This window comes from Podarcis melisellensis, assembly GCF_964234715.1.
Source record: "Podarcis melisellensis genome assembly, chromosome: 1".
Classification (NCBI taxonomy): Eukaryota; Metazoa; Chordata; class Lepidosauria; order Squamata; family Lacertidae; genus Podarcis; species Podarcis melisellensis.
The window spans coordinates 92,467,228-92,487,486 of record NC_138528.1 but is presented as its reverse complement, the minus strand read 5'-3'; the positions used below and the strand labels follow the sequence as shown (position 1 = coordinate 92,487,486).

Here is a 20,259-nt window from a genome sequence, read left to right as displayed (position 1 = left end):
GGATTGTTTTATTTCTACCACTAGCATCCATGTTTAAATGTATGCTGTATTCTTTTTTTTAAAAAAAATGTTGTAAAAGATTCAAAATGTTATCTTTTAAAATCAACAAGTCTGCAACAAATTATTATTCTTCTTCTTCAAATTAAACAAACAAATTATTATTCTTCAAGTCCTGAAAAGTTTTGCCATTTTCAAACCTACTGCCAATCACAGAGCTTCACATTCACTCCCTTGTGAAATCTTTATAAGAGCTGATTAATGCACTTCAATTAATTTCCTCGTAAAGTGTCATGATGCCACACGACACGTTATGCAAATTGTGCTTAAACACGTTTTGCTCTTTGGTTTCTTTGGCCTTGTGATTATTTCATTCATTTAGTTTGAACATCCACCCCTTGTGGTTGTGGTATTCATAAAACCAAAGAACAACTAAATATATAAACAATATATTATTTATGTTCAGACCATACATACACAAATAAGCAGGTGAACAGCACACTCCTTAGCATTTTTTACTCATACGTAAATCCTCAGTTTTCAGTGGGTCTGCACCAGGGAAGTTCACATAAGCTTGCACCTCAAGTCTGCCATTTTCCCTGACAAAATGGCTCACAGGGATGGAAAGGGAATTTAATTCTCAGGCACCTTTCTTCAACCTGTTATGAGCTGGATAGTAGGTCATATTTATAGGCTTCTTCCTTACCATGTGTAACTCACAGTAGACTGTATCGTCAGTGTCTTCAGACAGGACAGGATCTCTGATGAAGTTTGCCAAAGCTCGCAAAATGAACGATGCAAAGAGCTGCATGTGGATGCAATTTCTCGTACAGCGAAGCCTTCTGTGGCCCAAAGAGAAAAGCATCAAGAAGGTTTCTAAACAAGGAACTGCTTGGGTTTCTTATCAGACATATGAACAGATCTTACACCATCTAAAGCAGAATCAGACTATTGATCCATCAAACCCATCTGCTCATGGGTGTAGTCAGGATTTGGGAAGGGAGGCAGAACTGACATGATTGGTCAGTTAGTTAAGTATTTCTATGGTTTTACTTGATCTAGAAGGGAGGAGCTACCCCCTTGCCCCCCTTGGCTATGCCCATGCATCTGCTCTGACAGGTAACTGCTTCTCCAAGATCTCAGTCTTGCCACTTGAAGTCACTGAGGATTGAATATAGGGCAAAGTGTGGTACCACTCAGCAATGGTCATTCAAATCAACAGAAACCTCATCAGTACTCTGCATCCATCCAATACCATTGCCTGATCTGATAGCATCGTGAAGCAAAACTGACGTATTGATGGTAAAACTGAGAACTCTTGGACTGAAGATCATCTTTCCCACAACACTAGGCTGAGGAACTAGTGACCCTCTGGATGTTTCTGGACTAGACCTCCCTGACTCTTAGCCATGCTGGCTGGGGCTGATGGGAGCTGGAGTCCATAGCATCTTGACAACTGTGGGTTCCACCCCTGCTTTAATAGAAAGACAAAAGAACTAATAAAAGGGGGGATGCAGTCACTGCTTCTTTGCCAGGCTTCATCAGATCCACCTGAAAAACCTATCCAATGAGCAGGATATCCACCTAACATACAGATCACCTTCCCAAATCCACAGCTTAAGTTTTAAAACTTAAGTTTTTTCTTCTACCCACTTGAATATACACTTCTGCCTGTTGACGTTTGAACGGAATGTACACTTCCCCACTGTTACTGTGCAAAACAGGAAGCCCTTTCAGAATGAATATCTGACGAAAGATCAATGGAACGGCTTTTGAAATAACACTTTATTTCACTATTCATTTGGGGGTTGGTTTTTTCCACAGATTAACCAGGAAGTAGAAACAAATATTTAAAAAGGAATGAATAATTCTTCTTCACCTGAAAGAACCCAGAATGCCCAAGGCAATTGTCAGCGCCACAAGAGAAGCGCTGGTTCCGATGGTGTACACAATCTCCAACTTCCTCAGGTAAGACACCTGTCAAGAAACATCCAGGTACACTCAGTCCCGGCAGAGATGTGAATGGTGAATGTGTAGGAAACCCACTTGTCTCAAAAAGAGTGACAACATGTCTTTTTTCAGAACATGCTGTCCCATCATTTGTTCTAAAAGCACTACCATGAACTAATTTGGTTTTGCCTGCAATCAGAGTGATTAGAAAACACTGCCCCAGGTAGAATTAGGCCAGATTTAAAATTTAGAGACACAAAAACCCCACAGAGGGTTGTAAGTGGTTGACAACATATTTAAATTGTTTTACCATTGTCTACAGATGCAGTATTAGTGTGCCATAAATCAATGGCCTGGCTTTGCTTCCATGTCAACTGCGCTTGTGTATAACTAGTCCCAACTGAGCTTCAGTCACTTAAAACAGACTGCTGTCCTATAACAAATTTTTGAAGGGAGAAAGGCTCTGTTTGTATTATGACTGAATAATACTATGTTTTGTCACCAGGTGGGGCTATTTGCAACACCTTTTCCTACTCTGCTCTTTAGTGCTGTGTTTCAAACCTGAGTAAGCCACTGGCGGAAGATAAACACATAGGATGAAGGCAGATATCTAAAAGTGTGGTATAGGTGGCTTGAGCGCACTTTTTCTGCTGCAGAACGAAAACATATGTATTTACGATATTTCTGTATCCCACCTTTCTACACCAATCTAAAAACAAGTACAATAAAAGTACAGCCTAAAAGCAAAACAAACTACGAAGCAAAGTCAACAGCAGCTAAAATCAAACAAGCAGCAATTTTAAAAGCACAACAGAAGACAGAGCCATGGAACTGGACTCTCCTCCTCTCCTCTGGCTCCAGTTTTTGAATATCAGCAGGAACCTCATCCAGAGTTATCAGGAAATGATGCCGATCCAAAAGAGTCTGGTGAGAGGATATCCTAATGGGTTTTCCACCTGTGGCTTAGTGGGTCAATCTAAACAAGCAGAAATACCCAGGAATACAGGGAATGTGTGCTCAAACCACTTCCACCCCACTTCTGATGCTTCCCGATGACCTGCCTGTTGAGCATTCATCCTGGTTTGTTTGATGACATTGCTTTAGGGCGAATGTCATCCCACATTGCCCAGTGAATTTCTCCTTCACTTTCCTTATCACAAAAGGTCATGTCTGGGGAAGCAGGTTTATTGTGAAAGACCTTCCAATCAACTATAATTGCCCAACCTGAATTTTCAGCATTGAATTCCACCCAAAAACAGCAACTGTTTGAAAGTGCCCATAGGATACTGTACTGATTATTTGTACTTACCCTACGCTGCCACGCAACTATAGGAGCATTAATCTCTTCCACATTTAAACCACAAGCAATATAGGGTCTTGGATATTTTTCCGACCAGCCATCCTCGGTGCAGTTACGATATATAAACCCTTGGTTTGCGATGACAGAAAGAAAATAAGTCATACAGTTAGTAGTTGCAATTAGCACTGGTGAAAGCTACTATTATACAGTAAATACACATTCAAGGCCACATGGTGGAGTCTGGAAGTTTTTGCTTCCTTTTTAGATTACCTGCAGCTTGCTGTGATGTCAGAACCCGGGCAAATTGTGGTTCATCTTAACTATGGTTTGCTGAAACAAGCCAAATTCAAACTGTAGTTTATGAAGCTGGCTTGTTTCAGCAAAGCATTTTCAAGATTAGCCATTAGTGCAGCAGAAAACTGTTTACTGTTCTTAAACCACGGACAAAAATAGCTGTATTCATTATGTTCCAAAGAGATGTATTAATCCTGTTATGTTTAAGAGCAATTAAGTGACCCTGTCTGAACACAGACATTCCTGCTTCTGTCTCTGTTTTACTTTTTTGTTCTACAAGGAACAAAGTTCATTGTTGGCACCATAAAAATAAATGGTTCCCAAGAATGAAAACATCATTTCAGGATTGCAAGTGCGGAGATATATCACACAACTGGTTGCACTTACGCTGTGGATGTTATGGCTTGCTGTGAACCATAAAGCACTAGCATCAGTCACCTATAGTATAGTAAATGGTATGCAGTTAAATCCCAAGTATATTAATTGGAAGTCTGTCTCACTATGTTCAATGAGACTGGCTCCTTTCTAAGTACCATATACTTAGGCTTCAAGTTGTTTAAAATGTAACTGATTGATCAAGGCCAAGTTGAGTCGATCACCTTGGGCAGCAGGATCCACTGGGGCAGCATATCTGGCCTCCAAGGAACACAACACATATAGATTTTTATTCCTTCCTGGTTCCTGATACACAGCTTCTCATACTCTTCCCACTTCTTCCCTGACAGATAGGTTGGGGTGTCATTTTGTGATTCACATCTGGTACCAAAATGTCTTGTGGCAACGCTGTGATTGATCAATATGTATTTAAAGGTTTTCTTATCACCCTTCATCATTAAAGCAATAAAGCCCAGAGCAAGCACAACAAATCAAAACAGCCAAGAGCTGAGTTGTTTCAATTTTACCAGCTCCCTCTAGCGGCTGAGTTTTCCATCTGCAGGCAGCTGGTGGCAGAGGCTGTCCGTCTTCCCTGACCTGGTCCTTCCAGCTGCTCTGGAACTAACAACTTCCATCCGTCTCAGCCCCAGCCAGCGGGGTTGAGAGAGTTGTAGTCCAAAGCAGCTTTGCAGTGTTCCCAGCGATCAGGCGACAAGCTGCTCGTTGTCCCTTTTCCAGACCCTATCAAGCAGGCTGTTAAGGTGCTGAATCATAACACCTGAATTGGGAGAGGTTGTGCAGTCCTTAGATGCAATGGTGAAGTGGACGAGGAAGAACCAGAAGAGCTTGAATCCTGGCAAGACAGGGGTTCTGTGGCTAAGTGATTCCTGTCACCTCTACAGTTCCATGCTCTGGGGAGCAGTTGCAGCAACAGAGGACCACTCCTCCTCTGCCAGTTTATGCAACTTCCTCTGACGGACTGCATACACACAGCTGGAGACTGTGCTTGCATGGAATCTTCCTCTGCTCATCCCTTTTCAATTCCCTCCTGGTTCTGGGAAACAGGAGAGGGTGGGGAAGCAGGTGGGCCCTTCCCACCTGCCTGACCTGCCTCTTCCTCCTCTTCTTCCAACCCATCTGGTGCTCCACCAGCTTCCACCTGCCTCTGATTATTGCCTCCTGGCTGATACAGGTCCCCACAAACCATTGCCCCCTCTCCCGAGTCCACCTGCCCCCTGCCCAGATACACACTTGCCAGTCCCAGAAAGGGTACTTCTGGATCCAGCATTGTCGATGGAGGCTCAGGTAACCTTGGTGGCTAGAAGCACCTTTCTGCAGCTGCAACTGGTACAACTGCTACAACTGTTCCTGCACCAGGAAAACGTAGCCACAGTAGTTCGCGCATTGGTTTCTTCAAGACTGGGCTTGATCCAGAAGCTGCAGTTAATGCAGAATGGTGCAACGTGATGCTGACAGGAGTGAGTCCTTGTCTGCATATAACACCTGTGCTTAGAGATCTGCACTGGTTGCCAATTTGCTGCTGGGTCAAGTTCAAGGTGTTACTATTAGAATATAAAGCCCTTAAGAGACAGTTTACCTTACCCTATATATGTCCACTCAACTGCTGCAATCTGCAGAACTGGCACTGCAAAGGTGCCACATAACACCCATTTGTAGCAAATCAGTATTTTAGGGTGGCAGCTCCCACTATTTAGAACTCCCCACCCATTAACATCGGGCAGGCACCTTCAATTGACTTTTCGGTGCCTGCTAAAAACATTTTTTTCCTAGAGAAGACTACCCAAATATGCAGAATGTTTACATGGGTTTTAATGTTTTTAGCTTATCACTGATCTTAATCACCATCCAAAGCAACCCTTCACTGTGGCTCCATGAAAACACCACAGAACAAATACATCAGGCAGGAGCTGTCTTTCCTTGTTTATATTATGCTTCGTTTTTATTCCCAGGGACCAGAAGGGGAAATTACCACTTCTATCTGTGTGTTTATAGATCCATATCTATATCTATATGAACAAGCAGTTTCCTCAGAAGCACTCTGCGGGCAGCCCATTGTTTTTCTCATTTTGCAGATAGGAAGCCTAAAAAGTTTCATTGTTGGGATCTGAGCCCTGATCTTGGTCCAAATTCTCTCCATGTGTGGCACAAGAACATGAGAAGATGATTCAGGCTACAGATCCATCTGAATCACCATCCTGCTGCACACAGTGGCTAACCAGGTGTCTCTGGGAACCCTACAAGCAGGAGAGGAAGGCAATAGCCTTCTTTCCCATTCTGGCTCCCCAGCAGCTGGTGTTCAGTGCCATACTGCCTATCAATCCAGAGATGATGTATACAACCACCACAACCAGTTGCCCATGATAGATGGTGGATTCGTCTAGGAGTGACATTTTTAAAAATCCAAATAGGTTGTGCCACTTGTCAAATTCTGCTTGACGTCACAGAAAGAAAAGCCCAACGTAACATTTACAGAATTCACACTCTGGTCCGAATGGGATCCTAAGAGGAATTTACTGTTCACCTTCTTGCCTGGGGCGAACAGCAATTGCCCCACAGGGGAACAGGCAAGGAGCAAATGCAGAAACCTGCTATGACTCCTGATGCCAATCAGCTTATGGGACATCCAGCAACATCAATTAAGCCGAGCCCCAGAAGGGCTCTTGGTCTGTGACTTTTTTTCCTTTGTGATCCTTGGATGAAGGGTGGTATATAAATTTAATTAATAATAGTAATAATAACTCTGTGCAAAGCTAAGATAGCAGCATCAGACATTTCTGGAAGCAGCTCCTAGATTCTAGGTAAGATTCTACTTTCCCTAGAAAAACAGTACATGACAAACCACATTCTAGCCTGTGTTACACTGAGGACTCAGCCTTTAATCCTTGACAGGCATCAGACAGTGCCTATGGAAGTGTTATGTTTTAAGTTTTACCTGTTTTCCCAGTTACCATTTGGAAGGCTCTGGGGCAAGGAACGCTAACTGTTTGCCCAATGGAAGAAGACAGCCAGCAGGTTATATTATCCCACATTCCAAGGCATCTGTCTAGGAGTCAAGAACAACAACAAAAGTTACATACCTCACGCCATCCAGACGAAGAAGAGGAATTACCACATTCTGACCCCCAGGCCTGAGGTTCCTCAACCCTGCTTTAAGTACATTTCTATGCCTCATTTTCCTCATTTGTTACGCCTATAGTGGAGATGATCAGTATCTTATCTTCTGGGAAAGCTTGTGGCTTCTCTAGGGCTGTCACAAATTGTGATGGAAACTCAAAGTTTAAAACTCCCAGATTTGTGCAAGCATTAGCAATCATTTTTCTCTCTTTCACACACACACACACACACACACACACACTTCTGTCCAGAGCAGCTTTTCCTCTATTGAGGGTCCCTGCTTCTGATGGATTAGCTGGAAAATCAGTTTGGCTGGTTCTCTGAGCAAACCCCAGAATTTTGGCCATCAGTGCTTGAGATGATGTGGCTGGGCTAGATGGCAGCTCTACTCACTGCAAACTAATCTGAGCAGCCCACTTGGCATCATCTAGGCACTGCAGGTGCTACAAGGAAGGGAAAAACCTACCATGTATCACCTAGCAATGCCTGATGTATAGCAACGCTTCGTATCATTCCCTCTGCTGCCACCACCACTACCCAACTCTACAAGTGTTTTCCAGCTGGTGCAAAAACACAAAGGGCTCCTTTTACTTATTCTGCATCTTCACATGCTCATACTTTGTTTTAGACTACTTGGGTCTGCTTCATGTAGAGCCCAGACACCACGGGAATTGGCAGCCTACAGGCATCCATTAACTAAGCCAAGTGGGCATTAATCAGGCATTTGAGAAGGAAACTGTGATGAGTGTGCTGGGAAAAGGGAGGAGAAGTGATCTTGTTTAATTGTATATTATTGTGCCCCATATACATATCTTCTGAAGTAGGCATTTGGCATTCCTAACAGAGGACCCCCGTGATGCCAATGGCATACAGAGATAAAGCGTAGTTGGGGGGGCAGATAGATGACAGACAGGGCCATTAATGTCAAAGGTTCCCACAGACCCACTGGATGGCTATCACCAGACTTCACCTCACTGATAAACAGGAAGGGCAAGGACACTGTGTTGTTTATTTAAGAAATGACTATATTAATAAAACGTCATTAATCAAGACCAGGAGGAAACAGATCAATACTACCTTTCAACCAGCCATTGTTCTGAAATCTCTTTCCCAGAAGTCAACCATTCCCTATCCCACCTGAAACATGCACACCCACATTCACTCACCCAGGTCTCTTGTGGACACCACAGTAGGGGGAAATATTTTAGTCTAGCTACTAAATACAATACAGTGGTACCTCAGGTTAAGTACTTAATTAGTTCCGGAGGTCCGTTCTTAACCTGAAACTGTTCTTAACCTGAAGCAGCACTTTAGCTAATGGGGCCTCCTGCTGCTGCCGCACCACCAGAGCACGATTTTTGTTCTCATCCTGAAGCAAAGTTCATAACCTGAAGCACTATTTCTGGGTTAGCGGAGTCTGTAACCTGAAGCGTATGTAACCTGAGGTACCACTGTACTCTCTGAGCACACTAGATTTGATTCCATGCAACACTGAAATTTTTGAAACTGGAGCTTCCTTTTTCAAACATTATACAAGAAGCACAAAAGCAGGATGTGAGCGAAACGAGGCTGAAATTAGTCTACCGTATTTTTCGCCCCATAGGACGCACTTTTTCCCCTCCAAAAATGAAGGGGAAATGTGTGTGCGTCCTATGGGGCAAATGCAGGCTTTCGCTGAAGCCTGGAGAGCGAGAGGCATCGGTGCGCACCGACCCCTCTCGCTCTCCAGGCTTCAGGAAGCTCTCCGCAAGCCTTGCAAGCCTGGCGGGAGTTCCCGCGGGCTTACAAGGCTTGCGGACAGCAGCCTGCAGCCCCGGCGAGTGTCCGCAAGCCTTGCGCGCCCGGCAGGAGGTCTCGCCGGGCGCGCAAGCTTGGGGCGGCAGCCTGCCGCCCGAAGCACGCGGAGCCCTTCGGAGGGTGCCCCGTGCTTCAGGCAGGCGTGTGCAAGGCTTGGGGCGGCAGCCGCGGCTGGGGGAGGAAATAATTTTTTTTTATTCATTTCCCCCCCCCCAAAAAAAAAACCAAGGTGCGTCCTATGGGTCGGTGAGCCCTATAGGACAAAAAATACGGTAATTTTCTATCAAAAACGATGACGACAAAAAGAAACAGCTGCTTCTTCATTCTAGAATCCTTTTTTTTTTTTAATAATTTTTATTAAGGTTTTCCAAATTAAAACAAATAAAATCCAATTCATAAACTTTTTCCATTCATTCTAGAATCCTTGATGCGTATCCTGGTATCTCTAATGACTGGGACTTTCCTAGCCTGCAATCTCTGTTTTGGAAATGAGTCCCACAAGTGAACCCATGGCTACAACATCAGCCTAATTTTTCCTTACACGCGCACGCACGCAGACACACACACAGTTTTACCTGAACTCCAGAGCGATTCATTTCCAGTTGTCGCATTCACTTCTTCCTTGGAGAGGACCAAGCTGCAGAGTTGTTCTTCTGTTGTCATGATTTTCATGATTTCACATGATGAAATAAAGGCTCTGACCTGCTAGTTGAGAAAGCATTTGCTCTTTTATTGGTCAGTAGCCAAACACACACCCTACAAAACATCCACATAAAGGTTTATGGGCAGGTTACAGTTATAGAAATAGATGGATTCCTAAGAGTGCAGCATGTTAAAATAAGAGAATGCCCTTTGAAGTTTTGCCTGCCCTTCTGAGCTCATTTTGAACTCACTAGAGCAGGAGTGGGGAACCTCGGATCTGGGGATCAAAGGCAGCCCCTCCAGGTCTCTGGCTCTGGTCCTTGGGGCTCCCCCAAGCCACTGATTTCAGTGGAAGCAGCTGAACTACACCAGTTCCATGTTGACAAAAAAAGTCTATGTCATCAGGGTTAGATTGCAAAGGGCTTAAGTCAGCTTCTTTCACTGAAAAGATATGTTCATGAATTAGAGGGAGTTTATACAAAAGCCACCCCAGATTAGCTTGACACGACCTGCAGCAGGTATAGCCGAAAGCACACTGGGGCTTTGTCCTATAACAGCGGGATATCCTTGTTTCCCCTTAGCACATATTTGATTTGCACTGCTTTGAGCAAATTCCATGCCATCTGCACATTTATCTAATGCTTTTAATCTAATGTACATTGTAAACTTGCATTAACACATCGGGTTACCATACCAAGGTAACCCAGCCAGTTCTTGAAAATGTGTGGGCAGGATTTGTTGGTCTGCTGCTCCTTCGATTGCCTTTCAAAAAAAATCTCTTTCAAATGAATGAACCCTTGCCATTTGCCATTCAAAAAATATTAGAACATGCCCAAGAAAGATGTTAGATTGTTTCTGTATGACACAACTGCTGCTAGAATTTTGTTGGTCAAAAACTGGAAATTACAACAATGGAGGAATGGCAGATGAAGATGATGGAATTTTTGGAGCTAGCCAACCTGACCGGAAGAGTCTGTGACCAGTAGGAGGAGGAGTACCAGGAGGATTGGAAGAAATTTAAAGACTATTTAGCTAAATATGCTAAGATAGAAATACTTGCAGGTACCAAATTGGCCTAGGATTTAAATAAGCGATGTTATAGAATAATATGTTTCAAGTAAAAATGAAAAGAAAGAAAGATGTTAATTGAGTAAGTAAATTACATGTGAAAATAGTTTTGGAAAACTGTTACAATGATATACATTGAAATTCAGCCTGGGGGAGTCGAGGAAGTCACCCAACAATGTAAAGAAAAATGGAATTATTATACTTAAGATTTATATTTGTTTGTTTGTTTGTTTATATATATATGGAAAATCAATAAAAAAAATAAAAAAAAATATCGGAACAGGATAACTATGCACACAAAAAAGAAAGAGAAGAAGAGGGGAAATCCCTCACAACTGACAGCGGAAAAGGCAACCTAGACAGGAACAGCCCTGCTAAAATTCAGGATAACAAATGTGTGGAATTTCCATTGCCCCCCCCGCTCTTTTCTTTTGTTCTTTTCTGCACACAGCAAATCAAAATGGGGAAAGTCCATTTCAGCCTTAACAAAAGCCAGTCCTGCTCAGCCATAGCAACCATTCCAAAACTGGCCAGTGTTAACTGCAGACAGCATACATTTCATCGGTGTTAGAAAGGTCTCCAGTTAGCAGTGACAGACACAGGAAAGCAACAGGTAAACAGATTAAATGCTGCAAACAAGGCTATGGCTCTTACTGGGGTTTCATTTGAGCCTTGGCCCATAAAGAAGGGCTGGAAGTTGACTAAATACACTGAAATAGATTATCTGTATGCATTTTAGTCAGCTCATTTCTTACGTTTGCACAAATCTGCCTATAGATTGAACATATCACCTCCTGGTTAGGAATGTAGCCTAAATTTATTATTTATTTTAAAAAAGATTTACAACCTGCCTGACTGTAATCAGTACAGTTTTAAACCATAAGATGTTCAGATGGCCTGGACTGGTCCCTATGGCAAGTGCCAGAAGGGTGTCATACTCAGGGGGCAGTCTGAAGGGGTGGGATATATGTGATAGATTATAAAGATGGCTGGTGGACACACACACACACACACACACACACACACTCTCCTTGGGTTTATTTTCTTGCATTTTTTAAGGGCTTCTTTCTTTTCTTTGGCTGGTCATTTGAGCAATGACAGGAGGAGGGGAGATCCTCTCTTACCTGTCAGTCACTCAGCATGGAAATCATAATATTTATCCTAACTTATTTGCGACAGTACTTGACCCAAGGCGAAGATGGAAACACAGGAGGGAAGGTGCCCCTTTGCTTCAGATTCCAGAGAAGCCTGACGAAGAGCAGGGGTGTAATCTAAAGACACACAAATTTGCAATTGCCTAAAACTAGGAAAGGGAGGGTAGGGCTCAAACTTTGCACAATCACACCTAGAAGGAAGGTGTACTCTTGGGCCCTCACTAGGAAAAGGAAGCAAAATGTGGGGATGGTTGGCCTGCTCAACCACAACCATGGCTCATGACATTGGGCAGGGGTAGGCAAACTAAGGCCTGGAGGCCAGATGCGGCCCAATCGCCTTCTCAATCCGTCCCGCGGACGGTCCGGGAATCAGCGTGTTTTTACATGAGTAGAATGTGTCCTTTTATTTAAAATGCATCTCTAGGTTATTTGTGGGGCCTGCCTGGTGTTTTTACATGAGCAGAATGTGTCCTTTTAATGCATCTCTGGGTTATATGTGGGGCTTAGGAATTCGTTCATTTTTTTCTCCCAAAATATAGTCCGGCCCACCAAATGGTCTGAGGGACGGTGGACCGGCCCATGGCTGACAAAGGTTACTGGCCCCTGACACTGGGCCTTACGTCAATGAACTATTACTCATTGTGAACCATGACACTTGGCTAGGAAAACTGAACTGACAGCCATAGTCTTGACAACTAGCCTTGCATTTTAGAAGAGGGAGCTTTCTGGATGACAGCAAGCACAAAAAGGGCTTCCTTTCTGTCTGCAGACATAGAATAGAGCTTGGAACCATCTTTGGTGGAAAAATGCCTCAGCAGCGTAGATAGAGCATGTTAATTCCCTCACAGCCACCTGTGTGTCGCTAGAAAGCCCCGTTACATGCTTTGAGAACTATGTGTCCAAGCTCTGAAATGGAAAATAAACCAGAAAATATATATTTATATACCAAGCCATGACTTAAAATAGTCTGATCGCTCTGTTTTGTTTCCAAACCAGATGAGTTCCAATGAGAGAGGGGGATTTATACCTTGCCTTGTTAGATATAAACATGTCAGAAAATGTAAGCATATGTGTCAGGGTTTCTGGGAGAGAGGAGGAGATGACAGAGGAGACGGAGAGCGAGTGGGAGGAGGGGCAGAAGGATGAGGAAGAAGATGATGGAATTCTGAGGGAATCCACGAGTCTGAGCAGCGAGTCAGAGGATTCTCAAAAGGGGGTTACCTTAATCAAGCAAAGGGGAGGAGAAGGGAGAAGCGGAGAGGAGCCCAGTGGAAGACAGAGGAAGCAAGAGACGTCTCAGCCGGAACGGAGTAAAGGGGGTGGAGTTGTCAGTCTCTCGGAGGGAGCAGGATTAGGAGAGAACAGAGAGAGGGGGTTGGAGCAGGGTGTTCAGCCGGAAAGGGTGGAGAGCAGAGCAGGGGGTGGTGTAGCGGTCGAAAGAAAGGTCAGCAGCAACGTACGCGCGCCAAGTTCAAACGTAGAGGCGCGCGGAAGTGGAGAGAGCTCAGGGGAGGAGCCCGGCCCTAAAGCCAGAAAGAGGGGGGAAGAGGCGGCAGAGGATTCAGCCTCAGGCGAGTCACGGAGAGAGGGAACCCAGGGGGGCAGGAAGACCCTGCGGAAAAGAAAGGAGAGGAAGAGGTGGTCCAGAGCCAGGCTATTAAGTTGGTGCGGAAGAGGGGAGGAGTCAGAGGGGACTTCAGCGGTCTAACGTGGCAGACGTACGGCCACAATGCTGAACTGTATGAGAAGCAGAAATCTTTAATAAACTTTTCCTGTAAATAAGCTGCAACGGAGTGAGGTCTCTTGTGAGCTGGGACCAGTCCTGGGTGGCCGTGACAGTAAGTCCCCTCTCCGAAAGCAAAAATTTTTTTTTGCGAAGCTCACGAACGGGAGCAGCCATGAGCGCTGAGGAGCAGCTGGTTGCATTGCGGAATCAGGTTACCGCTCTCACATCGGCAGTCATTGCTTCGCAGAAGAAGAATGACGACTTGGAGAAGACGTGCCAGGATTTGCAGGCAAGGTGGGAGCGCGCGGACAAGGCGGGGGCCCCAGGATCCAGAGCGGAGGGCATTGCGCTTGGACGGAGGGGGGGTGCCCTAGTTCCGCATTTTAATGGCAACTTGCAAGACTATCCCAATTTCAGAGCGGACGTTGTATATGCACTGCACTTACTCCGTCACGATTTTAAAGATGAGGAGGAGAGAGTGGGGTTCATTGTTTCGCACCTGCATGGGGAGGCCAGGGCTTGGCTACGCAATTTGTGGCGCGAAGATGGACCGGCCCGTCGCGATTCAACTGCGTTCATCAAAGCGATGGATTCTTGTTTTCAATCCTCTGTGGATGTGGACATTGCGCGCCGTCAAATGCACGGGCTGAGGCAGGGGAAAGCGACTGTGCGCCAATACCACTCTAAATTTTTTGCATTGCTCACCGCCTTAGATTGGCCAAAGGACAGTAAACCGGTCAGAGATCTTTTTTGGGAGGGATTGAGCCCCCCCATCAAGGATGAGATCGCTAGGGGGGACAGACCCCAGACCCTAGAAGACGTGGTGCAACGGGCTTTAGCTCTTGGAATTCGACATGAGGGGCGTCTGTGGCACGAGGAGGACGGGCCCCAAGCGCGTGCGCAAGCAAGGACTCTCCCTTTTGTGCACAGGGACTTCAGCCGTGCGCACCCCTCGCCAATGGGGAAGGACAGCGAGGAGCCGATGGAGATTGGTGGTGCTAGGGCTCAGAAGCCATCCCAGAGCCCTGTCCCTGGTGCAGCCAAAGCGAAGCCTCCTAGAGGAACCAGGAAGTGTTACATCTGTGACAGTGCGCACCATATGGCGAAAGAGTGCCCCCAGAGGCTCCAGAAGCACACTGCAGCGCTGGCAACTGTAACAGCAGAGGTGCAACCAGGGGAGCAGCTTCAGGGAAACGACAGTGCCTGGCTGGAAGCAGAGCTACTGGGGCTCAGCCAGGCGGATCTGTAGACAAGCCCCCAGCATCACTGCAGAGCGTGGACCCTTTGCCTCCCAAACCGGCAGTTCTGCTCACAGCAACACTCCAGTTGCCTGATGGGAGACTCCTCGAGGTTCCAATAACGATCGATTCGGGAAGCAACGCCGACTTCATGGGACTGCAGTTCGTTAAGCAGCACAACATGGCGCTCCTGCCTGCAACGACGCCTCTGAACGTGGTCACGGTGGACGGCAGGAAGTTGCTGGGGGGGCAAGTGGTGCAGCAAACCCCTCCCATGATGATGCAGATTGGCAACCATCGAGAGCTTATTAGTTTCAATGTCACCCACTTATCGGACACACCCATCGTGTTAGGCATGAGTTGGCTGGAGAGGCACAGTCCCGCGGTTGCGTGGTACCAGAGGCAGATCAACTTTTGTTCATCGTATTGTGCTCAGCATTGCTTTCAGACCGATCAGGGAGGAGAAGCTGAGCAGCCATTGCATCTGGGTATGGTGCAAACAGTGCCTCACAAGTACCAGGAATTCTTGGAGGTTTTCTGTGAGAAGGAAGCTGACAAGTTGCCGCCTCATAGACCTTACGACTGCGCGATTGATTTAGTGCCAGGGGCGCAATTGCCTGCTGCCAAGCTGTACTCCATGTCGGAGGACGAAATGCAAGAGCTTCGGGAGTTCATAGACCATAACCTCAAGCGAGGTTTCATCCAGGAATCTAAAGCAGCGGGAGGCAGCCCTGTTTTCTTTGTGAAGAAGAAGGACACGCCCCAAAAAAGGCTTATAGTGGATTACAGGTTCATCAACAGCTTGACTAAGCCCAAAGCTTTCCCCATGCCCAAGATTGACGACCTTTTAGCGACCGTCAGGAGGGGCAAGATTTTCACCAAGCTGGACCTACGTGGAGCTTACAATCTCATCCGCATCCGGAAAGGAGATGAGTGGAAGACCGCCATGTTCACCCCTCTGGGCACATACGAATACAGAGTCATGCCTTTCGGCCTCCAAAATGGCAGCCACGTTTTTCAAGCATTTATGCACCACGTGCTAGCAGGTCTCCTCTACAAAAAGTGTGTCTGCTTTCTCGACGATATCCTGATTTTCTCGGAATCGCCGGAGGATCACGATAAGGACGTGAGGGAGGTCCTGCAGAGGCTGAAGGAACACAGGCTGTACGCCAAGTTGGAAAAGTGCCAGTTTGATGTCAGAGAGGTTGATTTCCTTGGCTACAAGTTGTCCGACGAGGGACTGGCCATGGACAGGGCTAAGGTTCAAGCGCTGTTGGACTGGAAAAGCCCTCGAAATCGGAAAGAGGTCCAGAGGTTCATCGGCTTTGCCAATTTTTACCGCAAGTTTATTAAAGGTTTTGCGAACGCGACGGCGGCGATCACTGACACCCTCAGTTCCAAGAAAAAGAAGTTCGTCTGGACCGAACAAGCGGAGCGGTCCTTCCGGACGCTTAAAGGTCTTTTCGCCTCCGAAGAGCAGCTGCTCCACGTGAATCCCGGCAGACCCATGCGGGTAGAGACCGATGCGTCAGATAGAGCGGTTGGGGCCGTTCTTTTGCAAGAGGATTCACAAGGCAACTGGCGACCGGGTGCGTTCTACTCCCGGAAGCTCAGCAAGGCGGAGCGCAATTATACCATATGGGACAGGGAGTTGTTGGCCATTCATGCAGCTTTCAAAGCGTGGCGACACTTCTTAATAGGAGCCAAGCACACGGTGCAGGTCCGCACGGATCACAAGAACTTAGAGTATTGGCGGACGGCTAAGTTGCAGACCCAGCGACACATGCGCTGGGCGGAGTTCTTTGCGGACTTCGACTTCAAAATAGAATACATCCCAGGAGACTCCAATGTTATTGCAGACGCGCTGTCCCGAAAGCCGCAATACTTGGAGGAAGCAGCTCCAATCGCAGCAAAGCACATTTTCGCACCGCAGGCGTGGACGTGCGCTACCATCGCAGTCGACCTGGACGCGGTGCGACGCGCGTTGCAAAGGGATCAGTTTGCACAGTCTAAGATGGAGGAGCTACGCGGAGGGTCGCGACACAACGATGAGTTTCAATTACAAGATGGACTTTTGACTCGTAAGGGTGCCCTTTACGTGCCCACCGACGATCTTCGAGCCAAGGTTCTGCAACAGTTGCATGACGCCCCTAGTGCAGGCCATTTCGGCAAAGAGAAGACGATGGAGTTGGTGGCTAGAGACTTTTGGTGGCCCCAGATGAGAGGAGAGGTGGCGGACTACGTCGCCAGGTGTGATATCTGCCAGAGGTCCAAACCAGTGCACCAGAAGCAGGCGGGATTGCTAGAACCGCTGGAGACACCGCAGCAACCATGGGAGAGGGTAGCGTTGGACTTTGTTACAGACCTGCCCAGCTCCAGAGGTAAGACGGCGGTGTTAGTGGTGGTGGACTTGTTCACCAAGATGGCGCACTTCATCCCTTGTGCCAAGGTGGCGACGGCAGAACAGACCGCAAAGCTCTTCATCGATCACGTCTTCAGAGTGCATGGACTTCCGCAGTCCGTCTTGTCCGACAGGGGGCGCCAGTTTGTTTCCACTTTCTGGCGAAAGCTTCTGGGCATCTTGCACGTCAAAATCAACCTGACATCGGCGAGGCATCCACAAACCAACGGTCAAGCGGAGAGGGTCAACGCGATCATGCAGCAGTACCTGCGGTGCTACGCCAACCAGCGACCTGCGGCGTGGGTGGACTATCTGCCGATGGCTGAATTCGCCTACAACAACACGAAACACGCTTCCACCGGGGTGACGCCTTTCTTCGCGAACAATGGCCGTCATCCCAGAACCTTCCCGAGATTTGCGGCACCAGGAGGGGGGGGGCCTCAAGATGCCGACCAGTTTGCAGCGGAGTTGCAAGAGGTGCACGAGGAGCTGCGGAGACATTTGGAGCTGGCAAAACAGGCGTATAAGGTGCAGGCCGATAAGCACAGGAGGGCGGGAGAGGACATCCAGGTTGGGGACTGGGTGTGGTTAGCAGCCCACGCGATGCCGGCCAGGTCATTGGCCAAGAAGAAGTTAGGACACAGGCAGCTAGGGCCATATCAAGTTGAGGCTAAGATCAATCCGGTGGCTTTTCGTCTAGCCCTTCCGGAAGGTTCCAGGGTGCACCCGGTCTTTCATAGGTCGGTGCTCACTCCCTACAAAACCCCACACAGGTTTCAAGAGTCAGGAGCACCCCCAGAGCCACGTAGGAGGGCGCCTGAGAGGGGGGAATCGCCAAGACCAGGACCTCTTAACGAGGTCACAGAGATACTGGACTCGAGATGGGGGGAGGAGGGAGTTGAATATTTTCTCGCCAGGGAGGGCACACCAGCCGCTGCTAATAGTTGGGTGCCAGGCTACGAGTTAGACGAACCCCTTTTGAAAGAAGAGTTCCATGCACTTTTCCCACATAGACCCATGCCAGCTGAGTACTTTGATGACTGGCTTTTCACACCCACATTGTCAGATAGCACGTTCAGGGGTTTCTCTTCCCCCGAGGAAAGAACACCAGAATCAAGCCCGCCCAGGGGATCGTGCTCGGGGGTGGACACGGAAACCCCTTATTGGTGGGAGGAGCAGCCAGAGGAGGAATGGCGTAAGAGGTGGCTGATAGGTCCTTGGCGGGCAGCACCGGAGGAAGTAGCGATGGAAGCAGAGACTGAGAAGCATTTGGGGGAAGAACCCGACTTCGAATACACTTACACAGAACTGCCAGCAGAGAACATTGACGTAGACGACCTGTATCCTGAGCCTACCCCCGAAGAGCCGCAGTTTCCACAACCGGTCCCCGGCGAGCGGGAGGGGGGAAGGGGGGGCTTCGAGGGGGGGATGGATGTCAGGGTTTCTGGGAGAGAGGAGGAGATGACAGAGGAGACGGAGAGCGAGTGGGAGGAGGGGCAGAAGGATGAGGAAGAAGATGATGGAATTCTGAGGGAATCCACGAGTCTGAGCAGCGAGTCAGAGGATTCTCAAAAGGGGGTTACCTTAATCAAGCAAAGGGGAGGAGAAGGGAGAAGCGGAGAGGAGCCCAGTGGAAGACAGAGGAAGCAAGAGACGTCTCAGCCGGAACGGAGTAAAGGGGGTGGAGTTGTCAGTCTCTCGGAGGGAGCAGGATTAGGAGAGAACAGAGAGAGGGGGTTGGAGCAGGGTGTTCAGCCGGAAAGGGTGGAGAGCAGAGCAGGGGGTGGTGTAGCGGTCGAAAGAAAGGTCAGCAGCAACGTACGCGCGCCAAGTTCAAACGTAGAGGCGCGCGGAAGTGGAGAGAGCTCAGGGGAGGAGCCCGGCCCTAAAGCCAGAAAGAGGGGGGAAGAGGCGGCAGAGGATTCAGCCTCAGGCGAGTCACGGAGAGAGGGAACCCAGGGGGGCAGGAAGACCCTGCGGAAAAGAAAGGAGAGGAAGAGGTGGTCTAGAGCCAGGCTATTAAGTTGGTGCGGAAGAGGGGAGGAGTCAGAGGGGACTTCAGCGGTCTAACGTGGCAGACGTACGGCCACAATGCTGAACTGTATGAGAAGCAGAAATCTTTAATAAACTTTTCCTGTAAATAAGCTGCAACGGAGTGAGGTCTCTTGTGAGCTGGGACCAGTCCTGGGTGGCCGTGACAATATGCGTATTTGGGTCAGCTAGGATAGCTCAGTCGGTGGAGCATGAGATTCTTAATCTCAGGATCATGGCTTTGAGCCCCGTGTTGGGCAAAATATTCCTGCATTGCAGGGGATTGCACTAGATGACCCTTATGGTCCCTTCCAACTCTACAGTTCTATTATTCCAGTGTAATGGGTTCGGATGTTATTCAGCTTGAGTCTGCCATTCTAAATAACAAGGGGGCGCTTTAAAAAGTAGCTCAAGCAACATGACTGAAAAAGGTAAGGGGACAGCTCTCCTGCAGGCAGCCAGGATTCCTTTATGGTTGTGTGAAAAAGGGTAAACTACGAAAGTTCAGTGTTCGAAATGTGGCAAGGACAATGCTTTCCTGAAACATATGTTTGTACAGTGTTCTATAGTTACTAAGTTTTGGGAGAAAGTGCTGGACTGTGTAGCTATGACTGTACAGAAAAAGTTAAATCTTTCAGTGGCGAATGTTCTATTGAACTACAGTATTTACCTACTGTATGGAAATTAACAACAGGACAACAAAAATGGATCCTGCGTGCCCTAATGGTGGACAAGAGATTGATATTGAAGAACCAGAAAAGTAAAGATACGATACCCTTTAATCAATGAGTTGGCGATATGATATCATTCGCAACCTATGAATGGGGGGGTGTATCACTTTTAGATATATTTTTGTTGTTCTTTTTCTCCCCCTCACTTTTCCTTTTTTCTGTATCACTTTATATTTTACTGAAGTATTTTCAATTACAGTGGTACCTTGGGTTAAGCACTTAATTCGTTCCGGAGGTCTGTACTTAACCTGAAACTGTTCTTAACCTGAAGCACCACTTTAGCTAATGGGGCCTCCCGCTGCTGCTGCGCTGGAGCACAATTTCTGTTCTCATCCTGAAGCAAAGTTCTTAACCTGAAGCACTATTTCTGGGTTAGCGGAGTCTGTAACCTGTGAAGCATATGTAACCTGAGGTACCACT

The 20,259-nt window shown here is 47.2% G+C and overlaps 1 protein-coding gene across 5 annotated transcripts in view; it reads right to left on the bottom strand.

Annotated features, from left to right (window-relative positions):
• Positions 1-20,259, bottom strand: part of SCTR (secretin receptor) — a 33,784-nt gene that overhangs the window by 7,417 nt on the left and 6,108 nt on the right. For 4 of the 5 annotated variants that reach the window (XM_081921960.1, XM_081921959.1, XM_081921962.1 and 1 more), the window contains 5 exons: positions 9,424-9,553; positions 6,870-6,980; positions 3,257-3,375; positions 1,877-1,974; positions 704-839 (listed from right to left, as the gene is read on the bottom strand). In XM_081921960.1, the coding sequence (XP_081778086.1) occupies positions 704-839; positions 1,877-1,974; positions 3,257-3,375; positions 6,870-6,980; positions 9,424-9,553 (594 nt within the window). The remainder of the gene's footprint in view (positions 1-703; positions 840-1,876; positions 1,975-3,256; positions 3,376-6,869; positions 6,981-9,423; positions 9,554-20,259) is intronic. The other variant, XM_081921961.1, reaches the window with a different exon arrangement.